General features: G+C 39.9%; 1 protein-coding gene across 1 annotated transcript in view; it reads right to left on the reverse strand.

The window, feature by feature from the left end:
- dock2 (dedicator of cytokinesis 2) overlaps positions 1 to 21,731 on the reverse strand; it is a 97,335-nt gene that overhangs the window by 47,043 nt on the left and 28,561 nt on the right. Inside the window, exons 22-26 of the mRNA XM_028959487.1 lie at positions 20,207 to 20,315; positions 19,742 to 19,812; positions 17,359 to 17,465; positions 5,507 to 5,649; positions 465 to 560 (exon numbers count right to left, since the gene is read on the reverse strand). Coding sequence (XP_028815320.1) covers positions 465 to 560; positions 5,507 to 5,649; positions 17,359 to 17,465; positions 19,742 to 19,812; positions 20,207 to 20,315 — 526 coding nt within the window. The remainder of the gene's footprint in view (positions 1 to 464; positions 561 to 5,506; positions 5,650 to 17,358; positions 17,466 to 19,741; positions 19,813 to 20,206; positions 20,316 to 21,731) is intronic.

Raw genomic sequence — 21,731 nt, forward strand, 5'->3', positions numbered from 1 at the left:
GTTTCATACTTGTATATTTAGATATTTATATGTATATTTAGGATCATGTGTTAATTCGTCACCTGTCAGTATTTATCACAGATACAGACACTCATGTTCACAATATGAGCACTGTGATACTGCACAGCTACATTCACGTCCACATACACACACACACACACACTCACACACACACACACACACACACACACATGGCAACCAAGGGTTCTAACTGTAGGAAATCCTGCTCACTCTGTTCAGCTTTGCATTTAATGTACTATTTCCCATTGTACATTGCTCCCTGCTGATACTGTTTGGAGCTAATAAAATGTATGTTTTTTTATGCAAATTTCTGGATTGTATCTTCAAAATCTGTCGATGCTTGAGTTAATAGCCAAAGTTCACACAAAGTTAAGGTAGCATGATAAACATGATAGTAAATGAGGGGAGTACGGAATCCGAGGCAGCAGTCACACAGTACTCACGATTAGGGTGTGGTCTCGGCCCATGTAGATGACTGTGTGATTTATGGTCCTCAGCAAAGTGACTACAACATCCTCAACATGTTGGAATGTGTTTCCCTGGTTAAACAGAAGAGAAATTATTAAGCACACACACACACACACACTGCCCCCACCTTAAATGTATGTAGCACACATTTGTGTAGCACACATGGCTCCAGACCGGATGGAGGTACTGTCCTATTCCTGCTGTTGTTGTTGTTTATGTGTGAGTGCGTGTGTGTATGTGTGAGAGAAGAAATTAGAGTGAATGGGATTCAGAGCAAAAGAGGAGAGCAGTGTGTGTGTTTTGAATTTAGTTTTTTTTATAGTTTGTTTGGCACAAGACATTTAATGTTCCAATGTTCGCTCTACATTTTCCTTGAAATAATAGCATTTCATTTTTAAAACCAGACGTTCCTGTGCCCATTTTCCTTGTTTGTTCCTTCTAATTAGTTGAAAGCCCCTTATGAAAGACTGCAATGGTTCCTTTGCATTTATTATTTTTTGTTTGTTTGTTTGTTTGTTTTTTTTAGGATACTACAGTGCTCAGGTTAGTGCTGTGGTGCTGCTTAATTTCAAGGACTGTTTATTGGGTAAACATCAGCAGCAGCTGACATCTGATTTATGGGAGCCATATGATTGTTAAGCTTTAAATAATGAAAACAAAAAAGAAAGCTATGCATTATTAATATTCCATTACTCAATAGTCCATTTAGCCGACTCGTATGTGCACTATAGGCACATTCTGCAGTTTGCATGGATATCCCTATGGCTCTATGCAGTTCTAAATGCAGCAAGCTGTACTGAAACACTCCAACCACACACATAATTCAGGTTTTCAGTTGTTTGTGTGTCAGTATGGCTCTTACGTTGGACCAAAAGTGGTCATGACTCAAGCCAGTCCTAATATCCTGTGGCAATAACAGGAGGTCAGAAGTGATGCTGCTCACTATGAGCTCAGGCCCTGTTTGTAATGGGTCATGTGGACACAACTGAGCACTCTGACTGGCTAGTGAATGTTCCAGTTTTAGAATGAGTCAGAGGGACCGCAAGGTAAGTTCCATTTCCAAGAAATCATCTGCAGCATCCTGACCTGGTCTCATCTCTGTGGGTGTTTGTGTGTTACAGCCTTTAAAGAATTCTACACATCTATACGCATAGTTATGCAACTATGTTCAAATGAGATTATTATAATCTCAGATAATATGCACACATTCAGTGCTGTGGAGCCAGTGCCACTGAGCAAAGCTCCGTCCCCACATACTGCTCCCAGAGCACTTGTCATGTCTGCCGACTGCTCACTAAGGTTGATGGATTAAAAGCAGAGGACACATTTCCTCTGTGCACTGTGTGCTGTGCTGTGTATCACAATGACAATCACTTCACTTTCAATTAATTTCTAGTTGCTGAGTCAGACAGCTCTGCATGTTCATTTACTCTGTGTAAGGGACTTCAGACTCCTCTCTAGATTTTCAATACGCATCAGCAAGGAATCCAACGTGAATTAATCTTTTCAACCCACCAGCCCAAGTGCACAAAGAACAACACCCTAATACAGATAGGTCTGTGTCCCAGTCTTCATTCTTGTAGTCCTTCTCTTGCGAAGATTCAAAGAGCACAGTGTAAAAATGTAATCATATTCACCCCAAGTCCATAGAGCAGAGTTTTGACGAGTAGCTGTGTGGAGGGTATATACAGGGAGTGCAGAATTATTAGGCAAGTTGTATTTTTGAGGAATAATTTTATTATTGAACAACAACCATGTTCTCAATGAACCCAAAAAAATCATTAATATCAAAGCTGAATGTTTTTGGAAGTAGTTTTTAGTTTGTTTTTATTTTTTGCTATTTTAGGGGGATATCCGTGTGTGCAGGTGACTATTACTGTGCATAATTATTAGGCAACTTAACAAAAAACAAATATATACCCATTTCAATTATTTATTTTTACCAGTGAAACCAATATAATATCTCCACATTCACAAATATACATTTCTGACAATCAAAAACAAAACAAAAACAAATCAGCTACCAATATAGCCACCTTTCTTTGCAAGGACACTCAAAAGCCTGCCATCCATGGATTCTGTCAGTGTTTTGATCTGTTCACCATCAACATTGCATGCAGCAGCAACCACAGCCTCCCAGACACTGTTCAGAGAGGTGTACTGTTTTCCCTCCTTGTAAATCTCACATTTGATGATGGACCACAGGTTCTCAATGGGGTTCAGATCAGGTGAACAAGGAGGCCATGTCATTAGTTTTTCTTCTTTTATACCCTTTCTTGCCAGCCACGCTGTGGAGTACTTTGAAGGTGTGCGATGGAGCATTGTCCTGCATGAAAATCATGTTTTTCTTGAAGGATGCAGACTTCTTCCTGTACCACTGCTTGAAGAAGGTGTCTTCCAGAAACTGGTAGTAGGACTGGGAGTTGAGCTTGACTCCATCCTCAACCCGAAAAGGCCCCACAAGCTCATCTTTGATGATACCAGCCCAAACCAGTACTCCACCTCCACCTTGCTGGCGTCTGAGTCGGACTGGAGCTCTCTGCCCTTTACCAATCCAGCCATGGGCCCATCCATCTGGCTAATCAAGACTCACTCTCATTTCATCAGTCCATAAAACCTTAGAAAAATCAGTCTTGAGATATTTCTTGGCCCGGTCTTGACGTTTCAACTTGTGTGTCTTGTTCAGTGGTGGTCATCTTTCAGCCTTTCTTACCTTGGCCATGTCTCTGAGTATTGCACACCTTGTGCTTTTGGGCACTCCAGTGATGTTGCAGCTCTGAAATATGGCCAAACTGGTGGCAAGTGGCATCTTGGCAGCTGCACGCTTGACTTTTCTCAGTTCATGGGCAGTTATTTTGCGCCTTGGTTTTTCCACACGCTTCTTGCAACCCTGTTGACTATTTTGAATGAAACGCTTGATTATTCGATGATCATGCTTCAGAAGCTTTGCAATTTTAAGAGTGCTGCATCCCTCTGCAAGATATCTCACTATTTTTGACTTTTCTGAGCATGTCAAGTCCTTCTTTTGACCAATTTGGCCAAAGGAAAGGAAGTTGCCTAATAATTATGCACACCTGATATAGGGTGTTGATGTCATTAGACCACACCCCTTCTCATTACAGAGATGCACATCACCTAATATGCTTAATTGGTAGTAGGCTTTCGAGCCTATACAGCTTGGAGTAAGACAACATGCATGAAGAGGATGATGTGGACAAAATACTAATTTGCCTAATAATTTTGCACTCCCTGTATATCTCAACCACACAACACGTATTTCCATCTTACTGCTTTATTTTTCCCAGTGTTTTTACTCAGAATCCTTCTGTCCATCATATACATTTCCTGCCAACCCAACTATGTCCCCTTTGATCTCCCTTCCTGTCTGAGCACCTTCATACACCTGACTGAAAATGTCTACACTATTGTATGTCTGTGTTGCAAGCTTTGTGAGTTGATTGAGATGCAAGCATAAAGAAAGGACAAAGACAGAGAGAGAGAAAGAAAAAGAAAGTGAGAAAAAGAGGTATGATAAAATGGGAGTGTGATAATGTGATTTGAAAAACACTAGATAGCATAGCACCAGCAGCCTTTTGGTCAACCAAATCCTCACATCATAATGTCAGATGAGGACAGAATATGGCCTTCTATGAGAGAGCCTTTTCAAGTCATAAAAACAAAAGAAATTTGCACAATGTGTATTAACAAAAAGGATTAATGAAGTGTTAATGTGCACCAACAGTTTTTGACAATGACATTGAAATTTAGTTTTTCAATTTAACGTGGGTATGTGACAAACCAGCAAGAGAATACACTAAAAAAGCTAAATCTTGTGTTAAGTATCTACCTAGCTCATCCCTAGAGGAGCTAAAATCTTATTGGAATTTTGGTTGGGATAATATGGCATTAGACTACACAAATTAAATCAAATCTGAAAACAGGAACGCCCTACTTCTGAAAAAACTAGAGGAAACTCTCAACTCCTGGGGTTGAGCATGTTACATTAACATTACTACTTTTATTTTCTTTATTGATCTAACAATAACACTTGACTGTGGATGGCTAAATACACAACAGTAAATTAACAGTTATTTTAAAAAGATAAATAAATAAATAAAACAAATGTTATTATTCATATCAGAAACACTAGAAGGCATATTGAAGGCATCATTCCAAGTTACTACCTGTCACTTATCAACAAAGACAAATATGATATTTAAGTGCAATCACTAGCATGACTCCATCTTTTTTCTGATTTTCAGCCCATTTGCTCTGGCCTGTCTGTCTTTGTATTTCAATTTCACATCTCCTTCATTGACATATCAATGTCCCTGTAATCCCAGCAAACTCTAGTTTTGTTTGATGCAGCAGGTGACTCGGTAGCTCTGCTGATAAACATGCGTCTCAGATGCCCAGACAGAAAGTGCAGGGCTGCTGCTGCTGACAAACTAATAACAGATCATTATTTTAAATCCTCTTTACAGCATCAAAGAGATGTGGAGGCAGGCAGACAACAAGAGAGGGATGAGCTTGAAATAAAGTCATTTCACTTTCACATTATCTCATCTGGTATATTTAAAGTCTGTGTAAACGATCCCTTTAAAACCCTGTCCTACATTTTTTAAACCCCCATGTTCCATCTATTTGACTTACAACATTCTTCAAATAGTTTTATAATCACAGTCAGTCTGACCACAGTGAATACCTGGACAGAACTATTGAAATAATTTCAACATAATTGTTTTTCAATTACAATTGTTTGTACTTTTGTCACGCAACCTAACAGTTGTGTGTGCATTGAGCAATAGAGACTGCAGTTGACTTCAACCCAGTGATTCCCTGTGACCCAGAATAGACTTCAAAACAGATGATAAAGTGTATGATGTGGTGAGTTACGTTATGTAAATTTTTTCTCGGATTATTGATTTTCAGATCAATTGTGTTTTATTAGGAAATGTAGACTTGAGACAGATTAGATCTGTCTAGACTTTTCAAGAAGCAGTCAAATAGTTCTCACCACATCTGTGCGGCTCAAGACCTCCAGGATGTTGTTGAGGAGTTCCACACTGTTCCGGCGCTCATCTACAGGCCCTTCCCTTGTAACATCCAGGGCAATGCTCAGCTCCCGAAGCATCATGGGTAGAAGGATATCACGGCATTCTGTGAACCACACCAAAGGCAGCATTTAGAATGATCTACCATGATAATGAAAATGTGCACCCCCTCGGTTAGTGAATAAATAAAAACCTCAGATCAGCAGGGACCACAGTATGGATCTGGCTGCCGCTCATTTTCAGATTCCAGCATCCCTCACTCTACTTCAGTACTGAGTGTACTGACCAAAACCCCTCAACAGATACTGACAGTGAGCGTTAATAATGAGTCTCTAATGAGCTGCTGGCTAAATGAGCTTTTAATGTGCAGCATCTACCTGAGGACAAAAAGCAAAACAAAAGTTATAGAAGTAAAGGAATGTGCCAAAAATAAAGGGGATGGATGCAGAGATGAGGTAAAGTGATAAACAAACAGAGCAAGACACCCTAGGAAGAAAAGAGAGCCAGTGCCTGACTGCTAAAGGCAGGAACCAAGAAATGCAAAACCGAGAGAGGGATAAGTGAGAAAAATAGAGTGAAAGAGACAGAATTAGAGCGAAGAAAAAAAAATTATATGAATCCAGATCTTCACAGCTGAAATAACAGCTCATGATAAATATATGTGTGAGGAGGGATTGAAGCACTGAGCTAAGATTACTGACTGTAATAAAAAAAAGGTTGCATTATGAAGCCTGAGGGCCAAAACTGATGCCTGACTGCGTAAACAGGGAATTTGTCATTACACTGCAATTCCAAATGGCCGGCAACACACATTAATTAATAGACACTGATGCAACTTACCTGCAACCTTATGTTCAGAGTACAATGGGATTTTAGATTTGGGCTTGCAGGCTGTCCAGATAGGTTATAAAACATTAGTGATGGGGTTCAGAGGAGAATCTTTTTTTAAACTCCTCTAACTCATGTTTCTCAGTACTGAGCCAAGAACAATGGAAAATTATCCAGCAAGCAGTTTTCAAGGCCACAAAACAATAACCCTGCCAGGGTACAATAATCCCACACTGACCTGCTTAGCGTTTGTGTAATTGTGTGTGTAATTTTAGAGATAATGTTACTCTGATGCACCAGAGAACAGCATTTAAATCAAATACTATGACAATGTCTCTGTGGCTCCTGAACACAGGGACATGGGGAGGTCATTTTTTATTTAAAGGGTACATTTGCATACAGCCTGAGAGCATTACTAAAAATCATTGTTTTGATTCTATTTTCAAATTTGTCCAAGGTTTGTTTTCTTTAAAAAACACATTGCTACCCTAAAAATATTAAGAAATTTAGATTGCAATAAACAGAGATTGGGGGATCAATCATGACATGATGTAAATAATTAAATGTGCACCATAGCAAATGAGTTACAGTTCACAGTGTTTTGGGGTGCATCACACCTTATCCAGACATTTCATAGACTGCAGGGTGTTTCATTAAAAAAATAACAATAATCTGTCACTCCCCATTGAAATCTTTCCCTCACTTGTCTTTAATGCAAGTTAACAAGCGTAAAGCGTAAATAATAAATGTGAGATTAATTTTTTCTCATTAATTGACAGCCCTATTTTTGCACTCTGTTTAAATGGCTTACAAATTAAGTAAAAAAAATTGTACACAAACAGTTTTCTTTTGTTTAGTTGTTATGATATTAATATAACTTTACACATTTAGAGCTCACATTTTATCTTATTAATAAACCAATTATACAGCGGTTTCTCCTGGTACCACACTGCAATGCATAACCCAAACATCACTTTCACAAGGTATTAATGTACAATTTCAATTACTGTTGGGCCATCAGAATCTTCCTGCCCATCATGTGTTTATGTGTGTGTGTGTGTGTGTTTGCCTCTGTGCATAGGGCAAGATTAAATGATAATGAGGAAGCCAGGCTAAGAAATACCAGTGAAGAGGGGAAAGACCTCATTACACACTCAATTGCTTTCCCCTCCGTCCATGCCAAAACCCCGAGAAGTGTAATTACACTCGCTTTTACTGGTTTAACTGTGAAGGTCCAAAACAAGAAAAGAAAAAAAAAAGATTAAATGCCCACTATGTAAAAGGGAATTAAAAAAGCTAAATGTTCTCAGTAGACATGGCTGTGAATTTGGTCAACGGGTATTGAATAAGATTTACTAACAAGGGCTAACCAAGCAGAACAGTTACAGCTCTGATATCAGGGCTGACTGCACAATAATTAAATAAAAATGTAATTTAGTACACTAATTATATGTACAGCCTGTACACTAAACATAAATCTGTAAAAAGTTTCACAGATGCTTGAAGCATAGTCAATCATTTATGACCACTTTAATGGAATAGTGCAGATGCCAGTCATGTTAATGCTTTATTGCTGATGATTTACACACTGATTTTTTTTATACTGTAAGATGGGGCGTCGCAGGACCATGGCCTTTCTACATTTTTGTTTTGCATAGCGGACATCTGGAAGAAGAGATGTGAAATTCCTGTGCCTTTGTTGAAGATTCAACGTTTTTGCAAATGCCTTTGTCAAACTGCATTGCAACATTCCCTGAGCCAAACATGTGAGGTGCCGGCCGTCGGGACCGCCTACCCTCTTTGTCTTCCCCAGACGGGAGTCCCCCGAGCCAAACGTGTGAGGTGTTGGCCGTTGGGACCGCCCACTCTCTTTGTCTTCCCCAGACGGGAGGCACCGGGGGCGTGACGTCGGTGACAACTTCCTGTAGGCCAGGGGTATAAAGATCTGTTCACATGTGGGGAAGGGGACTTTATCTTTCTTTCTCAGCTGTTTTCCATTGGAAGCCTTCCGGCTTTTCGAGTCTTCTCTCTCTCTCTCTCCCTTTACTCTTTCTTTTCATCTTTGTTTTCTCTGTAACATTGGTACCTTTTTACATACAATATTCACATGTAACTGCAATAATAATTTACCGGTGTTAATAAATTAGAAACTGTTCATTTTTTAACCTCTATTGTGCCATGCCTCTTTCTGCCAAGTTGGAGTGGCTTGAATACAGTGCTTTTGTGTGTAGAGAGAGAGGTTTTTTTACTCGGTTCTCTCCCCACACTTTTTACAATAAAAACTTCAGATTTGTGATCATTTTCTCCATGGCACTAAAGCAGCCCAGACATCATAAAAAGCATCTTTGGTCCTTAATTAAATAAAGGCGAAACTGAAGGATTTCATTAATCCAGTGTTTTCCACTGTGCACCGTGATGTTCTAGATACCCACAATTTAATGCTAGGCATGTTGTTATGTGCTCTTTACATAAAAAATCCTTATTACGTTATACTATGTTCTTGAGCATTGTGCTGCAAATAACGTGTTGCCATAAAGTATAAAACAAATATTGAAAAAGCTTATTCAGGAAATTGAAGGTAAACAAAACTGACCATTGCTCTCAACTGAACGATATATTGATTACATTGGACAAATGTCAGAAATGTGCAACGAATATGTATATCATTATGTATATCTATTGAGTTGCATTGTTAACGTAGTGCTGATATACTTGCGTCCATACATTGCATCATAGCATCATAATCTGTAGTGTGAGCTCCTTACCACCAGGAGTCAGTGTCAAGGTCGTAAACCAAATAAATGGATGAATACTACATCTTAAAATCATCATCTGTTGAGTGCATTTCTCACAACACTGCCCCTAAAAATGTACTGCCCCTGTAGCCGTACTGTTAATTTTTGAGTACAGTGCAAAGAACACAAGGAAATACGGACCGCGGCTGTATGTATGTAAGTAACAAGTATACGTATGCCTTTATTGTAACATGTAACATTGTCAAGGACAAAAAGTCATTTTGTGAAATTACAAAATGTAATTTCATGTAAAAAACATTTTTTGGACAAATTTACTTTTCATCCTTGACTAAATGAAAATTTGTGGACAACCTTACTTTTTGTTGTAATGTATTTTGCACTTGACACTTGGCACTCCATATACTGTATAAGCAGCTTTCCAACAGCTTGCAAATGCAGTGAATAGAATATGGTCAGATGACAAATCCCCACAGAGTTGTCATGGTTACGGATGGAATTGGGGCCAAATTGAAGAAGTTTAATTCATTTCTGCATATCTTACTGATGTATTATTTGGATGAGGTGTGTATTTGTGGGCTTTTGGATCATTCATCAAGTTAATGGAGCAAATAGACGATGAGAAATTGACATATATAAATATTCTGTATATTATGATATTTTTGTGTGTCTTTTTCTCATTACTGAATGCTCCCTGGGGCTGCATTCATTACTCTAAACAGCAACATCTGGATGCGCTGTCTCAAATGTCAATCTCATGCAGATTTGGTTCTCATCATTAACTGTGAAGGACCCCAGGACAGGTGAGCCAACAAAAGAAATATAATCAATTGTCAAGGGCTAGTGGGGGGATTGAATAACTAAATCACATGTATTTGTATGACATCTTTGGAAGCAGCATTATGCTGTAAATAATAACGAAAGTTTAATAAAAGCAGAAAGTTTAATAAAAACACAAAGCCAGTGACATTCATGGGCATGTATAGATTAGAAAATATTGTATTTATGTAATTTAATAGATTTGATAGATTAAAAAAAGGTCAAAGAAAAATCATTTGTACCAAAATCATTCATATTCATCACCCAAATCATTGTCATCACTTCATTCAGTGCCTTAAATAGGGGCAGTGGTGGCCTAGTGGTTAAGGAAGTGGCCCCGTAATCAGAAGGTTGCTGGTTCGAATCCCGATCTGCCAAGGTACCACTGAGGTGCCACTGAGCAAAGCACCATCCCCACACACTGCTCCCCGGGCGCTTGTCATGGCTGCCCACTGCCCACTCAGGGTGATGGGTTAAATGCAGAGGACAAATTTCACAGTGTGCACTGTGTGCTGTGCTGCTGTGTATCACGTGTGACAATCACTTCACTTTCACTAAATGTCATGACAGGAAAAATATTTTGAACAAATTGAGCTGAAATTTTGTCTGTACTCTAATTTAGTTTGAATGGCAGAAAACAAGATGCAACAATGATAAATATGCCACCTAAATCCATTTTGAACACAGTTAGTCAGTTAAGTATATTAAAAAATTGGGATATATGGTCATTTCAACTCTGTACATTATTAGCATTATTTTGGCATTTAGTAAAACACAGGACCAGACTTTGAAAAAATCTATAAGTTGCAGTTACATTTAATTAAATTATTCTCTACCTTCAATTTGAATTGTTTTGTGTTCATTAGTGTGTTCAAAGAAAACACTTTGAATGAGAAGGTGTGTTCAAACTTTTGACCTGTACTATATGTTCTAATGAGATTCTTTTGTGATCACTTCAGAAAGATCACTCCATTTGTGATTCTTGCTCATATAAATAACACAGTTGGAAAGTTAGCAGTCATCTTGATTGATATTAGATATTTTTCATGATTTAATTGTGTAAGACATGGGAAAGGCATTTACTGAGAAGCTGATACAGAACTCCCCTCTTCATCTTCGTTCATTTCCCATACTGTCTACAGCACACACTGTCAGACAAGTGACTATTAAATATGCATTGGGAACAGGCAGGCTATAGTGTATGAATGTCTGCCTCTCCCACCCTGCCCTGTCTCTACAAAAAGTTACCGCACATAAATTCTAATTAAAATGGTTATCAGGCCCACACTAAACATTGGATTTCAAACATGAGTAAATAAAGATCATTCAAAGCGCAAAATAACTAAGCATAAAACAATTGTCTGTTCGGGAGGAAAGAGGTATGGTTATTGCAATGTCATTGCATGGTGTGCCAGACTTCCAAAATGACTTATGGACATTTATATTCCACCGAAATCACGGTTAGTCTCAGTATAATATGAAAAAGGCTACTATGTTGCCCCTTTCACTCTCTCGTTGGGTAAGTAGCACATTCATAATGTTGCCCTGTAAGATGAAGTGTAATGCAGTGCCTTTGAGATTTATATAGACATATATATTTCAGGGCACCCCCACCACATTAAATAAAATCAATTTCTCACAGTTTCTTGCTGTGCTCCTTATGCTCTGGTTCAGTGTGGTATGATCAGTGATGTGACCATTTACTTATACCCCCTATTTGAAAAGGATTCTAACATTCAGCATCAGAGCAAGGACATTGCCTCCCTCAGTCCCTGCCCTCTTTCCTTCTCTGGACCTCTCGGTCTGATTTGCCAATTTTTTTATGCTCCTTAGGCTGAAGACAGAGTGCAGGGGCCAACGCTGTGACAGGCAACCATTGACATGCTGGCCCACGGAGAATCAATCAGCCTGGAGAGAGTGTGCATGATCGATATGAGAGGGGGCAAGTAAGAGAGGAGACAAAGTAAGAAAGAAGGTTTAAAGGACGAAAGAAGACACAGAAAAAGGAAGAGGGGCAGAGAGAGAGAAAGGGAGTGACCCCAGTCTGACAGATTTCACCACCGGAGATTGCGGTCCAAAAACAACATTGACATTTGCTGACTCTCTCCTCCTTACAAACACCACAACAACAGGTCAGCCAAAGAGATCCTCTAAGACAATTACACAGAATTACACTGTATCAGCATTCTGCCAACTATGCCAACTATCACCAGCCAACTATGCAATGTGATTTCAAAATGTGATTGTTAAATCAAGTAAATGCTCAGATGGAATGTGCAAACTCAACTGAAACTACAGGACTATAAATGAAAGAGGAATAAGAAAGTTATGAGCTGTTTTAATTTGATTAAAGAAGGCAACCAGCCAGGCAGAACATACAAAGCGTCCCACGGATCAGATGGGCCATGTGTAAACTGTGCTCTGTAGATGGCTTTTAAATTATTCCAACATGACCATTGATGGACTCATCACTTAATTTTAAGTTTCAGTGCATTATATGTCATGACAGGAAAATACTTTGAACAAAATGAGCTGAAATTCTGTCTGTAATCTAAATTATTTTGGATGGAAGAAAAAACAGATGTGACATGCTGACATTTCATTCCTGCATCAGACAGTTAACTGAACACAGTTAATCAGTTAAGTCTATTAAAAAATTGTGATATATGGTCATTTCAACTCTGTACATTATTAGCATTCTTTTTACAAAAAAATATATTTATAGTGCAGCAGATGGTTGATAGAAAGTGTAGAACAGTTTGTTATAATAACACTTTGCTTTACTTTAGTTATTTTCTTTTGCAGTGCATTGCCCTTTCAGCTAAATCCCTTTGTAAACCTCACCATATATGTTCAAATTAAATTCTTGTGTGATCATTTCAGAAAGATCACTCCATTTGTGATTCTGGCTCATATAACACAGTTGGAAAATTAGCAGTCATCTTGAATGATATGAGCTGTTTTAATTTGATTTAAAAAGGCAGCCAGCAGGCTCAAAATTCACTGAAATGGTGTGAAGTGAACTGTGTGAGCATGGTGCTTGTTAAGTGGAGCAGGAACCAACTAACCTGCCCCCTAACTCAAGCAGGACACTTAAAAATCACTGCAGTTATAATGATCATTCTAACAATTGGATGAAACCTGAATAAGAACATACAGAGCCTCTCAAGGATCAGGTGGGCCATGCATAGACTGTGCTCTGTAGACGGCTTTTAAATTATTGTAATGTGCCCTTTGAGGGACTTCATTTTAAGTTTCAGTGCCGATACTATATGTCATGATAGGAAAATAATTTTAACAAACTGACCATTGAGGGACTCGACAAGAACACAACATATGCTAAATTAGATGGACAGAAGACCATTACTCAAGAAGGACAGGGCACAGTTCAGTCCAAATAAATTCTTGCTTAAGTCCAGTTTAATGAAGATAAAAAAGCTGGCAGTATATAAGTATAGTCCTCCACTGTTCAGCAATGCTTAACTTACCAAAGAAGCTTAGCTTCAAACAGCTGTCATGACCTTATTCATAAATGTCTTTAAGGTCATGTACCCTCATCGTTTTGATGCCAACACCCCCCCCCCCCCCCCCCCCCCCCCCATCCTTTTGACAGTGCATCGCCCAATTGCCCTTATGAACTAATGTTCCATGTACTATGTGAACAAAAGTATCGAGATGCCTAACCAACATTGCATTCAAATACTGTACAAAGACCAACACTGAGGTTGAATAGTATGATCCTAAATATTTTGGCATGCTGAAGCATTTTGATGGCCGGTCATTTGGAAGCAAGGGTCTGAGCACAAAGCCAGAAAAACAGCCCTACACAATTATTCCCTATACACTCATTTTCACAATGAGGTCAGGCAGGAAATGTTCCCCCAGCATATGTCAAACTCAAACCCATATGCCAAACAGAAATGAGTCAATACCCACACCATAGAACATGTGACTACTGCTCCTCAGTCTGGTGTGACATCAGGAGATTGGTAGATTCTCAATGAAGGCATCAAAACTATGAATGAACACACGTGGAGTCCCAACCCCAAGCTCTGCACTGGTGGCACCCCAATCCCGCAGCAAAATCATCTCTAGGGGACAGTCCTTAGGGACTTTGCTGGACTTCCTTGAGCACCCTGAAGCTTTCTTCACAACATTTGAACATTTGTCTGGTTGATTTAAGTGCAATCTTCAGCAATATCTTTGCCTGTGAAGCCTGCATTGATGACTGCATTGAAATTACTTGCATGTCAGATAAGATAAGATAAGATAAGATAAGATAATCCTTTATTAGTCCCACGAGTGTGAAATTTACATTGTCATGGCAGGAAGTAGACAGTACAAGATAAGAGCAGCAAAAAACAATAGCACAGACATTATGTCGACTGTATAACATAAGAGTCAATATATAAGTATGCAAATAAATAGTCCTAGAATGGTCTCCTGCATGGGGTGGGAGATGGTGTTCACCAGGGATGAGAGCTTAGCCACCATTCTTCTGTCATTCACCCCCTCCACTGGGTCTAGAGGGCATCCTAGAACTGGCCCTCCTTATCAGCCTGTTCAGTCTCTTCCTGTCCACAGCAGATATACAACCTCCCCAGCAGACGACACCATAAAAGATGGCTGAGACGTTTCCCCAGAAACGTGGGAAACATTTGGGAAACGTCTGGGGCACAGCCATTTGGCAGCGGGGAGAGACAGACAAGATGGGTTATCGAGACTTCCTGGAGAAACTGAGGGCAGAGTTTGATCGGCCAGAGCCCAAGCCAGGGATCGAACCCTGCCCCACAACCACACCCAGCACCAGCCAGGATCCTGTGCAGTGAGAGGGTCTCGCCCCCCGTGCTCCTGGCTGCGCATCCTGTGGGGTATTCCCGGAGAAGCGACGGAGCTGGATCCTCCAATACCCGGTAAGCAGGGTGGGCAAGACACGGGCCTGGGTCCAAGGTGTGAGGTGATGATTCACTCCTGTGTGCTCAAGCTTGTACCTCAGGATTGTGGAAAGGATGGTGTTGAAGGCACTAGAGACATCAAAGAACATGATTCTCACAGTGTTCCCAGAATTCCGCAGGTGAAAGCAGGAATGGCATCATTCACTCCAGTTCCAGGCTGGCAGGAAAACTGAAGTGGGTCCAATAATGAGCTCAACTAAAGATCTCCTATCGCCTGTCCTCTTCCCAACCAAGATGGAATTAATTATCACACCATGTGCTTTCACTGCCACCTTACACTCTACTGGGCCCTCACCCAGTGCTGCATTTACACCTGCAAGCAACTCTGCAAATGAGCCACCCAGGACCCCCATGACATAACATTTTATTAGGGTGTGTGCATTTTTAACCCTCCTGTTATGTTCGTTTCTTAGGAACACCAATAATGTTCCTGGGTCAATTTGACCCGGGACATGTTTACTTATCCAAAAGTGTCAGAAACCAAAAAATCCCTATAAACATCGTTTATATTTCATTATTAACTCCATTACTAACCATTTCAATCAATATTTGGTGTAATCGTGTTTTTTTTTACCTCTCACAGATCATGGTTCAATGAGGATAATTCACTTGTTTTTCATAAAAACTGCATTTTTAAACTTTTTAAATGTATGTTGGAAATACCTACATATAAAACAAATGTTTTACATGACATTGATGATTTAATGCATAGCTGGTGTTTGCATCACATGCTGCCCAGATTTGTATGCCATATTTGGCTGGTTTGGAAGGCATATATTGCCTAAAAGGGCAGCGACCTCTGAATGCCACTAGCCTTTCATCCACAGTGACATTAGGGCCTGGGTTATAGAGTAGAGGAAGTTGCTCTACCCACTTGTCCCACACTGTCCTAACAGCTGCCAGCTTGTCTCTCTCCCCTCTGACAGTCCTTGTCTCTCGATTATCGAATCGGATTACTCTGGAGAAAATGTGAAAAGTCTCCAGAGACATTGTGGCACGAAATATAGCCCTGCCTGTCTCTGCATCCCACAGACTGGCTGTTGATTCATCCTTTGATTTGTAGACCCCAGCCAGGATGAGGACTCCCAAATATGCATGTATGCACTTCTCCCCCAAAACACGCCTGCCTTCTAAATTTGTCATTTCAAGAATGATTTTCTGTATTGAGTTGGTCATGACAAGCTCAAAAACTGACTTGATGTCTGTTACACGAGTCACTGCCATCCTAGTGGGCCCTGGCACTGTCTTTATTATGTTTTCTGCAGACAGTTTTGCCTGACGCATATTTGGGGATGAAGACCACTGTATTTCACCATTTTCTTATGTAAATTCCTTGCTAGGAGGAATATGAATAGAAGCTTCCTCAGTTGGCTCATAATCAGAATCATCAGACTCAGAATTGACCTCAAGATGGTCTTCATCTTCAGACACATCCTCCTCTATTTCACTGTCGTGATCAAAGATTAGTTCCAGAGCCTCCTGTGCTGTCATCTGTTTATTTATGCTGCTCATTTTCTAAAGCTCTGACAGAGACTAGATCATATGTAGCTGCAGAGTGTAATGTTGTAGGACCCCCTTGCAGAGAATATTTATATGTTTGGCTCTTCCCCTACTAAGTGCCCACTCAGTGTGGGTGGAGTTTGCCTACGGGAACTTTTTCTGTTCCCGTGGGCAAACTCTATTGAGTGTGGGCGGAGTTTACCCACGGGAACAGAAAAGGTTCCCGTCAAAAGTCATAACACCTGCATTCTTGCACTTACAGATGAGGTCACTTTAACCTCCACTTTGACTGCCGGGTCAAATTGACCCGAACAGTATCTGTGTAAAAGTAGGGGGGGGTTGCACATGTGAAATGAACCATTTTTATTTTATATGTTGATTACTCTTATTAAGCCAAGTACAAATAGTTTCATACTGAAAAAATACTTTTAACTATTTTTTTTAGATATTTGAAATTTAAAATGGGTCAATTTGACCCGCAACATAACAGATGGGTTTATTAGCATTTTTTAATGTCACAAGATTGTAGAATTACGATTTTGGTCTTGGTTGACATTTTTGTTTCTGGTTTATTGTTGGTCTTAATACAATTTCATTACTTTATTTGTTTTAATATCAGTAATTTATTAAAAATGTAATAATTGTATAACAATTGATTCACATTGTGTTGTCAGATTACTATGGATTGTGTTCCCCTTAATTCTTGAGTTTCAACACTTGCTGTTCTCTGTATTTTACAACCTTGTATGTATCAAATCTTTGTCAGGTCATTGCGTGTGCTATATGTCCTGTTTTATGTATCCATGTATGCTTTGTTCTATGTTTGTAACAAATCACACTTTATGTTTACAAGTTGAGCAATTCCATGTCTACATCGACACCGGTCCCCATGACAAAAACATTTTTATTCATGCTAAATAATGAATTCCACAATGCTGTGTAGGTGTGTGTGGTTCTCACCTTGTTTCTCAAAAATCCTGCTGCTTACAATCTCTGTCATGGAGGCAACCTTCTGTTTCTGCAGTTTGTCCTTTGGGATGCAGGTGTAAAAATCATACAGGAGTTTACTAGAGAAAGAAAGTGAGAGAAGGAATGAGAGGTTGTAATACGGTATTAGAAAGCTAATCTATAAAAAAGACCCTGCCTCCCTTTACTGAACCAAATATTTAGTCTGTCAGGATTGACGGCACTTGGACACATCACCTGTGCCCAATCCGGACAGCTATTAAAAGCCTGTGGCTCTGCCCCTCTGCAGCAGAGGCATTATCATGAACTTGACCTGGCGATGGTGTATGTTTATGTGTTTTTATTTCTGGCATGCCTGCGGGCTAGTTTGTGTTTTCCCTGTTATTCCCCGTTTTTGGCCACCGTGTCGCGTTTATTTGTGTTTTCTGAATAAAATCCCTTTCCCAGAATGTCCCACATCTGCACTTCTCTCCCCCGTCAGCTTGCGGTCGTGACATAGTCACAACTGCCAGATACATAGACAATCTGCTGTTGCATAGCAGTGTGCATAAAAAGAATGGTTCTAGCTTTATCTGAAGAGATATAAACATAATCATCTAATTGACTCCATAGATTAAAAAAAGAAAATAATCTAGAGTCTACTCTTCTAATAAAACTTCTACTGCCCTCAACTTGAAGCAATAATGCTGTGGTAAATCTTCTGATTTAAATGTCAGGTCCTGCAATAAAGTCCTTCCGGAGTCATTATTATGATTCATAATTTGATTGCTACAGTCACTGTTGGTGGAATCATGAAATTATTATTACTCATGCTCTAGAAGGCATAATCCCAGCCAGAGAGCTTTTCTTTAAGACTAAAAATAATAATTATTATATGATAATTTGGCACTGTGGTGGTAAAAGTCTCAGAAAAATGAAACCCCAGAATTCACTCTGCAATTTGAACCCAGATAAAGAACAAAGGACATGATAACATTAACATGGATCTTGATATCAGAGGTACCAGTGACCTAACAATACTTAAACAGCCATAAGTAGCATACCATTTCAGGGAAGTAGTGGCCTAGCGGTTAAGGAAGTCCCCCGTAATCAGAAGGTTGCCGGTTTTAATCCCGATCCGCCAATGTGCCACTGAGGTGCCACACTGCTCCCCGGGCACCTGTCATGGCTGCCCACCAAGGGTGATGGGTGGTCACCAAGGGTGATGGGTTAAATTCAGAGGAACCATTCCACTGTGTGCACTGTGTGCTGTGCTGCTGTGTATCACTTCACTTCATACCAAGTGATCATCAAGATCTAAGCGGTCAAATTAAGGTGGCAGCAATTTAGTGGGTGACACACTGATAAGCCAGAGAAAAAACATCTTTCTCTAATTTCTAAGATGCTTTTGACAGAATCATCTGAAAAAAAAAATGTAACAAAACGTGTTACTGGGGACAGAAGAGACCCAAGTTCAGAGCAGAAGAATTTCTTTGGCTGTGATGAATTCACTTTGTCACAAATGGCCATAAATGCCCTCTGCTTTGTAATACAAAACACAAAACTGAAGCAAAATGATCATTTATGTCAGGCCAGGCTTCAATTCAATAAAGGTTGAATCTATTATGTTAGATGCTCTAACTGGCCATTTTAAAGCCCCTGCCTCAATGTTCTTCTCTCCCTTTAAAATTCATGAATGTTTCCCCCACAGTACTCATTATGAGAAAACTGCAATAGCAGCATCCTCTAACAAATGAAATGGAAAATTAGAGCAACACTCTGGCTAATAGTGCCTTAATTATAAAAAATAATAATAATAATTATGAGAATGCAAGTTGATTAAAAAAACTGGTATTGTTTTAGAAATGTGAGTGGATGCAGATCTAATCTTTAATGTAGGTCTCTAATGAAAACAGCTAAGGAAGTTACACAAATCCATACAGGAGACACACGCACTCACAAAAGAAACAATCTCACCAAACACAGACATGTGTAAGTACACACGCACACACGCACACACGCACACACACATAGCTTTTCCCCATTTATCAGTAAGAAAATCTACTCTTATTTTGCTACATTATGTCGTAAATTTTTTTACCATTTATATGCTTTATTTCTGTCAAACAGATGCTACCAGCATATATACAATAGTTTGTATATTCATATTACTGAATGCATCATTTAAATGAGATATTACAATCAAACAGTTACTCAGTGCTTAAGTTGTCTACATACTCTTACTTGAGTAATTTTTGCATGACTACTTGACCTTGAGTGTTATTATTATGGACTAATAACTGGGTAGTGCTTGTGCTTTTATTCTTTGGAATAAGATTGGTGACAGGAAAGACTGATATATTTATGAATCATGCCGCAGTGGAACTGATATACACACCTGAGCAACCGGGCATCGAAAACCGTTTCCACATCATGCAAGACAGTCGGCAAGTACTTCAGAGCAGCCACCTGACACAGACACATTTTATTTAGATATCTGCATGTGGGATATCTGCTGCTAGCTTGTAGGTGGGCACAGATAAAGGGGAGTGGAGGGTTTGAAAAGTAAAAAGATTGTGTGATTGTGATTTGTTACAGTATTGTACATTTTTCTCATTATACACTTAGCAAGGTCTGCACAGGGTTTCAGTCCAGGTCACTTGAGGATTACTTCCCTTTCAGGGGATTAATCTTGTTGATCTTATCAATACAAATGCAGCAATTTGGACACTGCCAATAAAGCAACTTCGAGCCAGAACATGTGGGTTTTAACAATTAGATATAGATAGGTCACACTGATGACCAGTCACACTGGGAACTCAGTGGGAGTCAGTGGGAGGTGCAATTCACATGAATGCCATACTTGTAGAAGAAGGGTGGTGTTGAAGTCACTTCTCATCAGGTTGTTGATGGACTCAAAGAGTCGCCGGAGGGATTCCTCAAACTCAGCCTGTTCCTTCCCTTCGTAAAGTCTGTAGAGACATGAAAGATGGAGAGAGCAAAGGGGTGAGATCATATCATGTCATATAATGGTAATGTTTCCAGAAATCCTTGCATTGTCAATACAGTGCTAACAGACAATGCCATTCTATTCCAGGTCCAATATTCTTCCAAGTGTACTTCCTTTTGAGTTCTTCCTACTCTTTTCATATATTGTCAACAAGGACGCACTTGCAGACGTGTTTGGAATGGGGGAACGAGTCGTCGCACGGGGAGTGGGCACTGGAAGAGCTGGGGAGGATGAACGGAAGGCACCAGTGGGATGGAGGCAGAAGGTGAATGGGAATGGGAGTGGGAGTGGAGCAGAGGATGCACCTCAGCGCGGGGGGGGAATAATAGCGGGGAAGGAGGTGAGGGGATGAGGCTGGGGTGGACAGGGGCAGAGAAGACAAGGAAAATGACTGGCTTGAGGATGGTCAGGAGAGTGGGTCGGATGGGAGGGTGTCTTAGGTGGCACAGGCGGACACTGTTGCTTGACTATGGGTGGCAGGAATCAGGGGTAGCATATATGTATCGTCATGGAAAAAAGAGGGCAGGCAAACTCAAGGTCGAGGGCAGGCAAAGGTTGTAGACAAAAGGCTGAATCAAACAACCATTTTCAAAGAAGGCTAGTGTCTCTGGGAACATAATTCAACAAAGAGTGGCCACCTCACTTTTATATCTCTGTCTATATATGGCCAATGTATTTATTAAAAAATAAATAAATAAATAAATAAATAAATATATTATTTATTATTTTGCTTGGATTCTAACTTGCCTTTATCCTGGTGATTAAAACTCTGGGCAGATGTTAATTTCAGAGAGGGATGGGGCAGGGAGCATGGATTAAAGTGCAATGCACACTGGTATGTCTGACTAGGTTAGAATGAAACAGATGTGACTATTGAAGCATTGTTCTACCTAATCCATGCTGTTTGAGTGTATCAACATACAACCTCTGACACTCTTTGAGTTGGTCACACACACACACACACACACACACACAAGTCATAAACATGAACAGGACAAACCCACATGCACATCAAATGAAGCACACAGAGCACACACTTTATTAAGTGTGTTGGATTAGCACTGTTGCATATCTAAAAATATACGACTGCACTAGGCCAGAGAGGCATAGAGCTAATCCCCTCTCCCAGATCCAAATGAAATTGCACCAAAGGTCCTTTCACATATTAAACCCTGCAACCCACTCTGCCATTCATAACCCAGAGAATTCTGCACTAATGCCCACAACAGATGGAAGAGAGAATGGGTGGGGTGGGGGGTGAACGAAAGCTATAGAGCATAAGCGAGACTGAGGGGAGTGCGGTAAGAGAGAGGGAGAGTAATGAGTAATGGATAGGCAGTGAGGGGAAAGAAGACAGAAAAACAGTGAGAAGGTTGGT

Source organism: Denticeps clupeoides, chromosome 18, assembly GCF_900700375.1.
Source record: "Denticeps clupeoides chromosome 18, fDenClu1.1, whole genome shotgun sequence".
Lineage (NCBI taxonomy): Eukaryota > Metazoa > Chordata > Actinopteri > Clupeiformes > Denticipitidae > Denticeps > Denticeps clupeoides.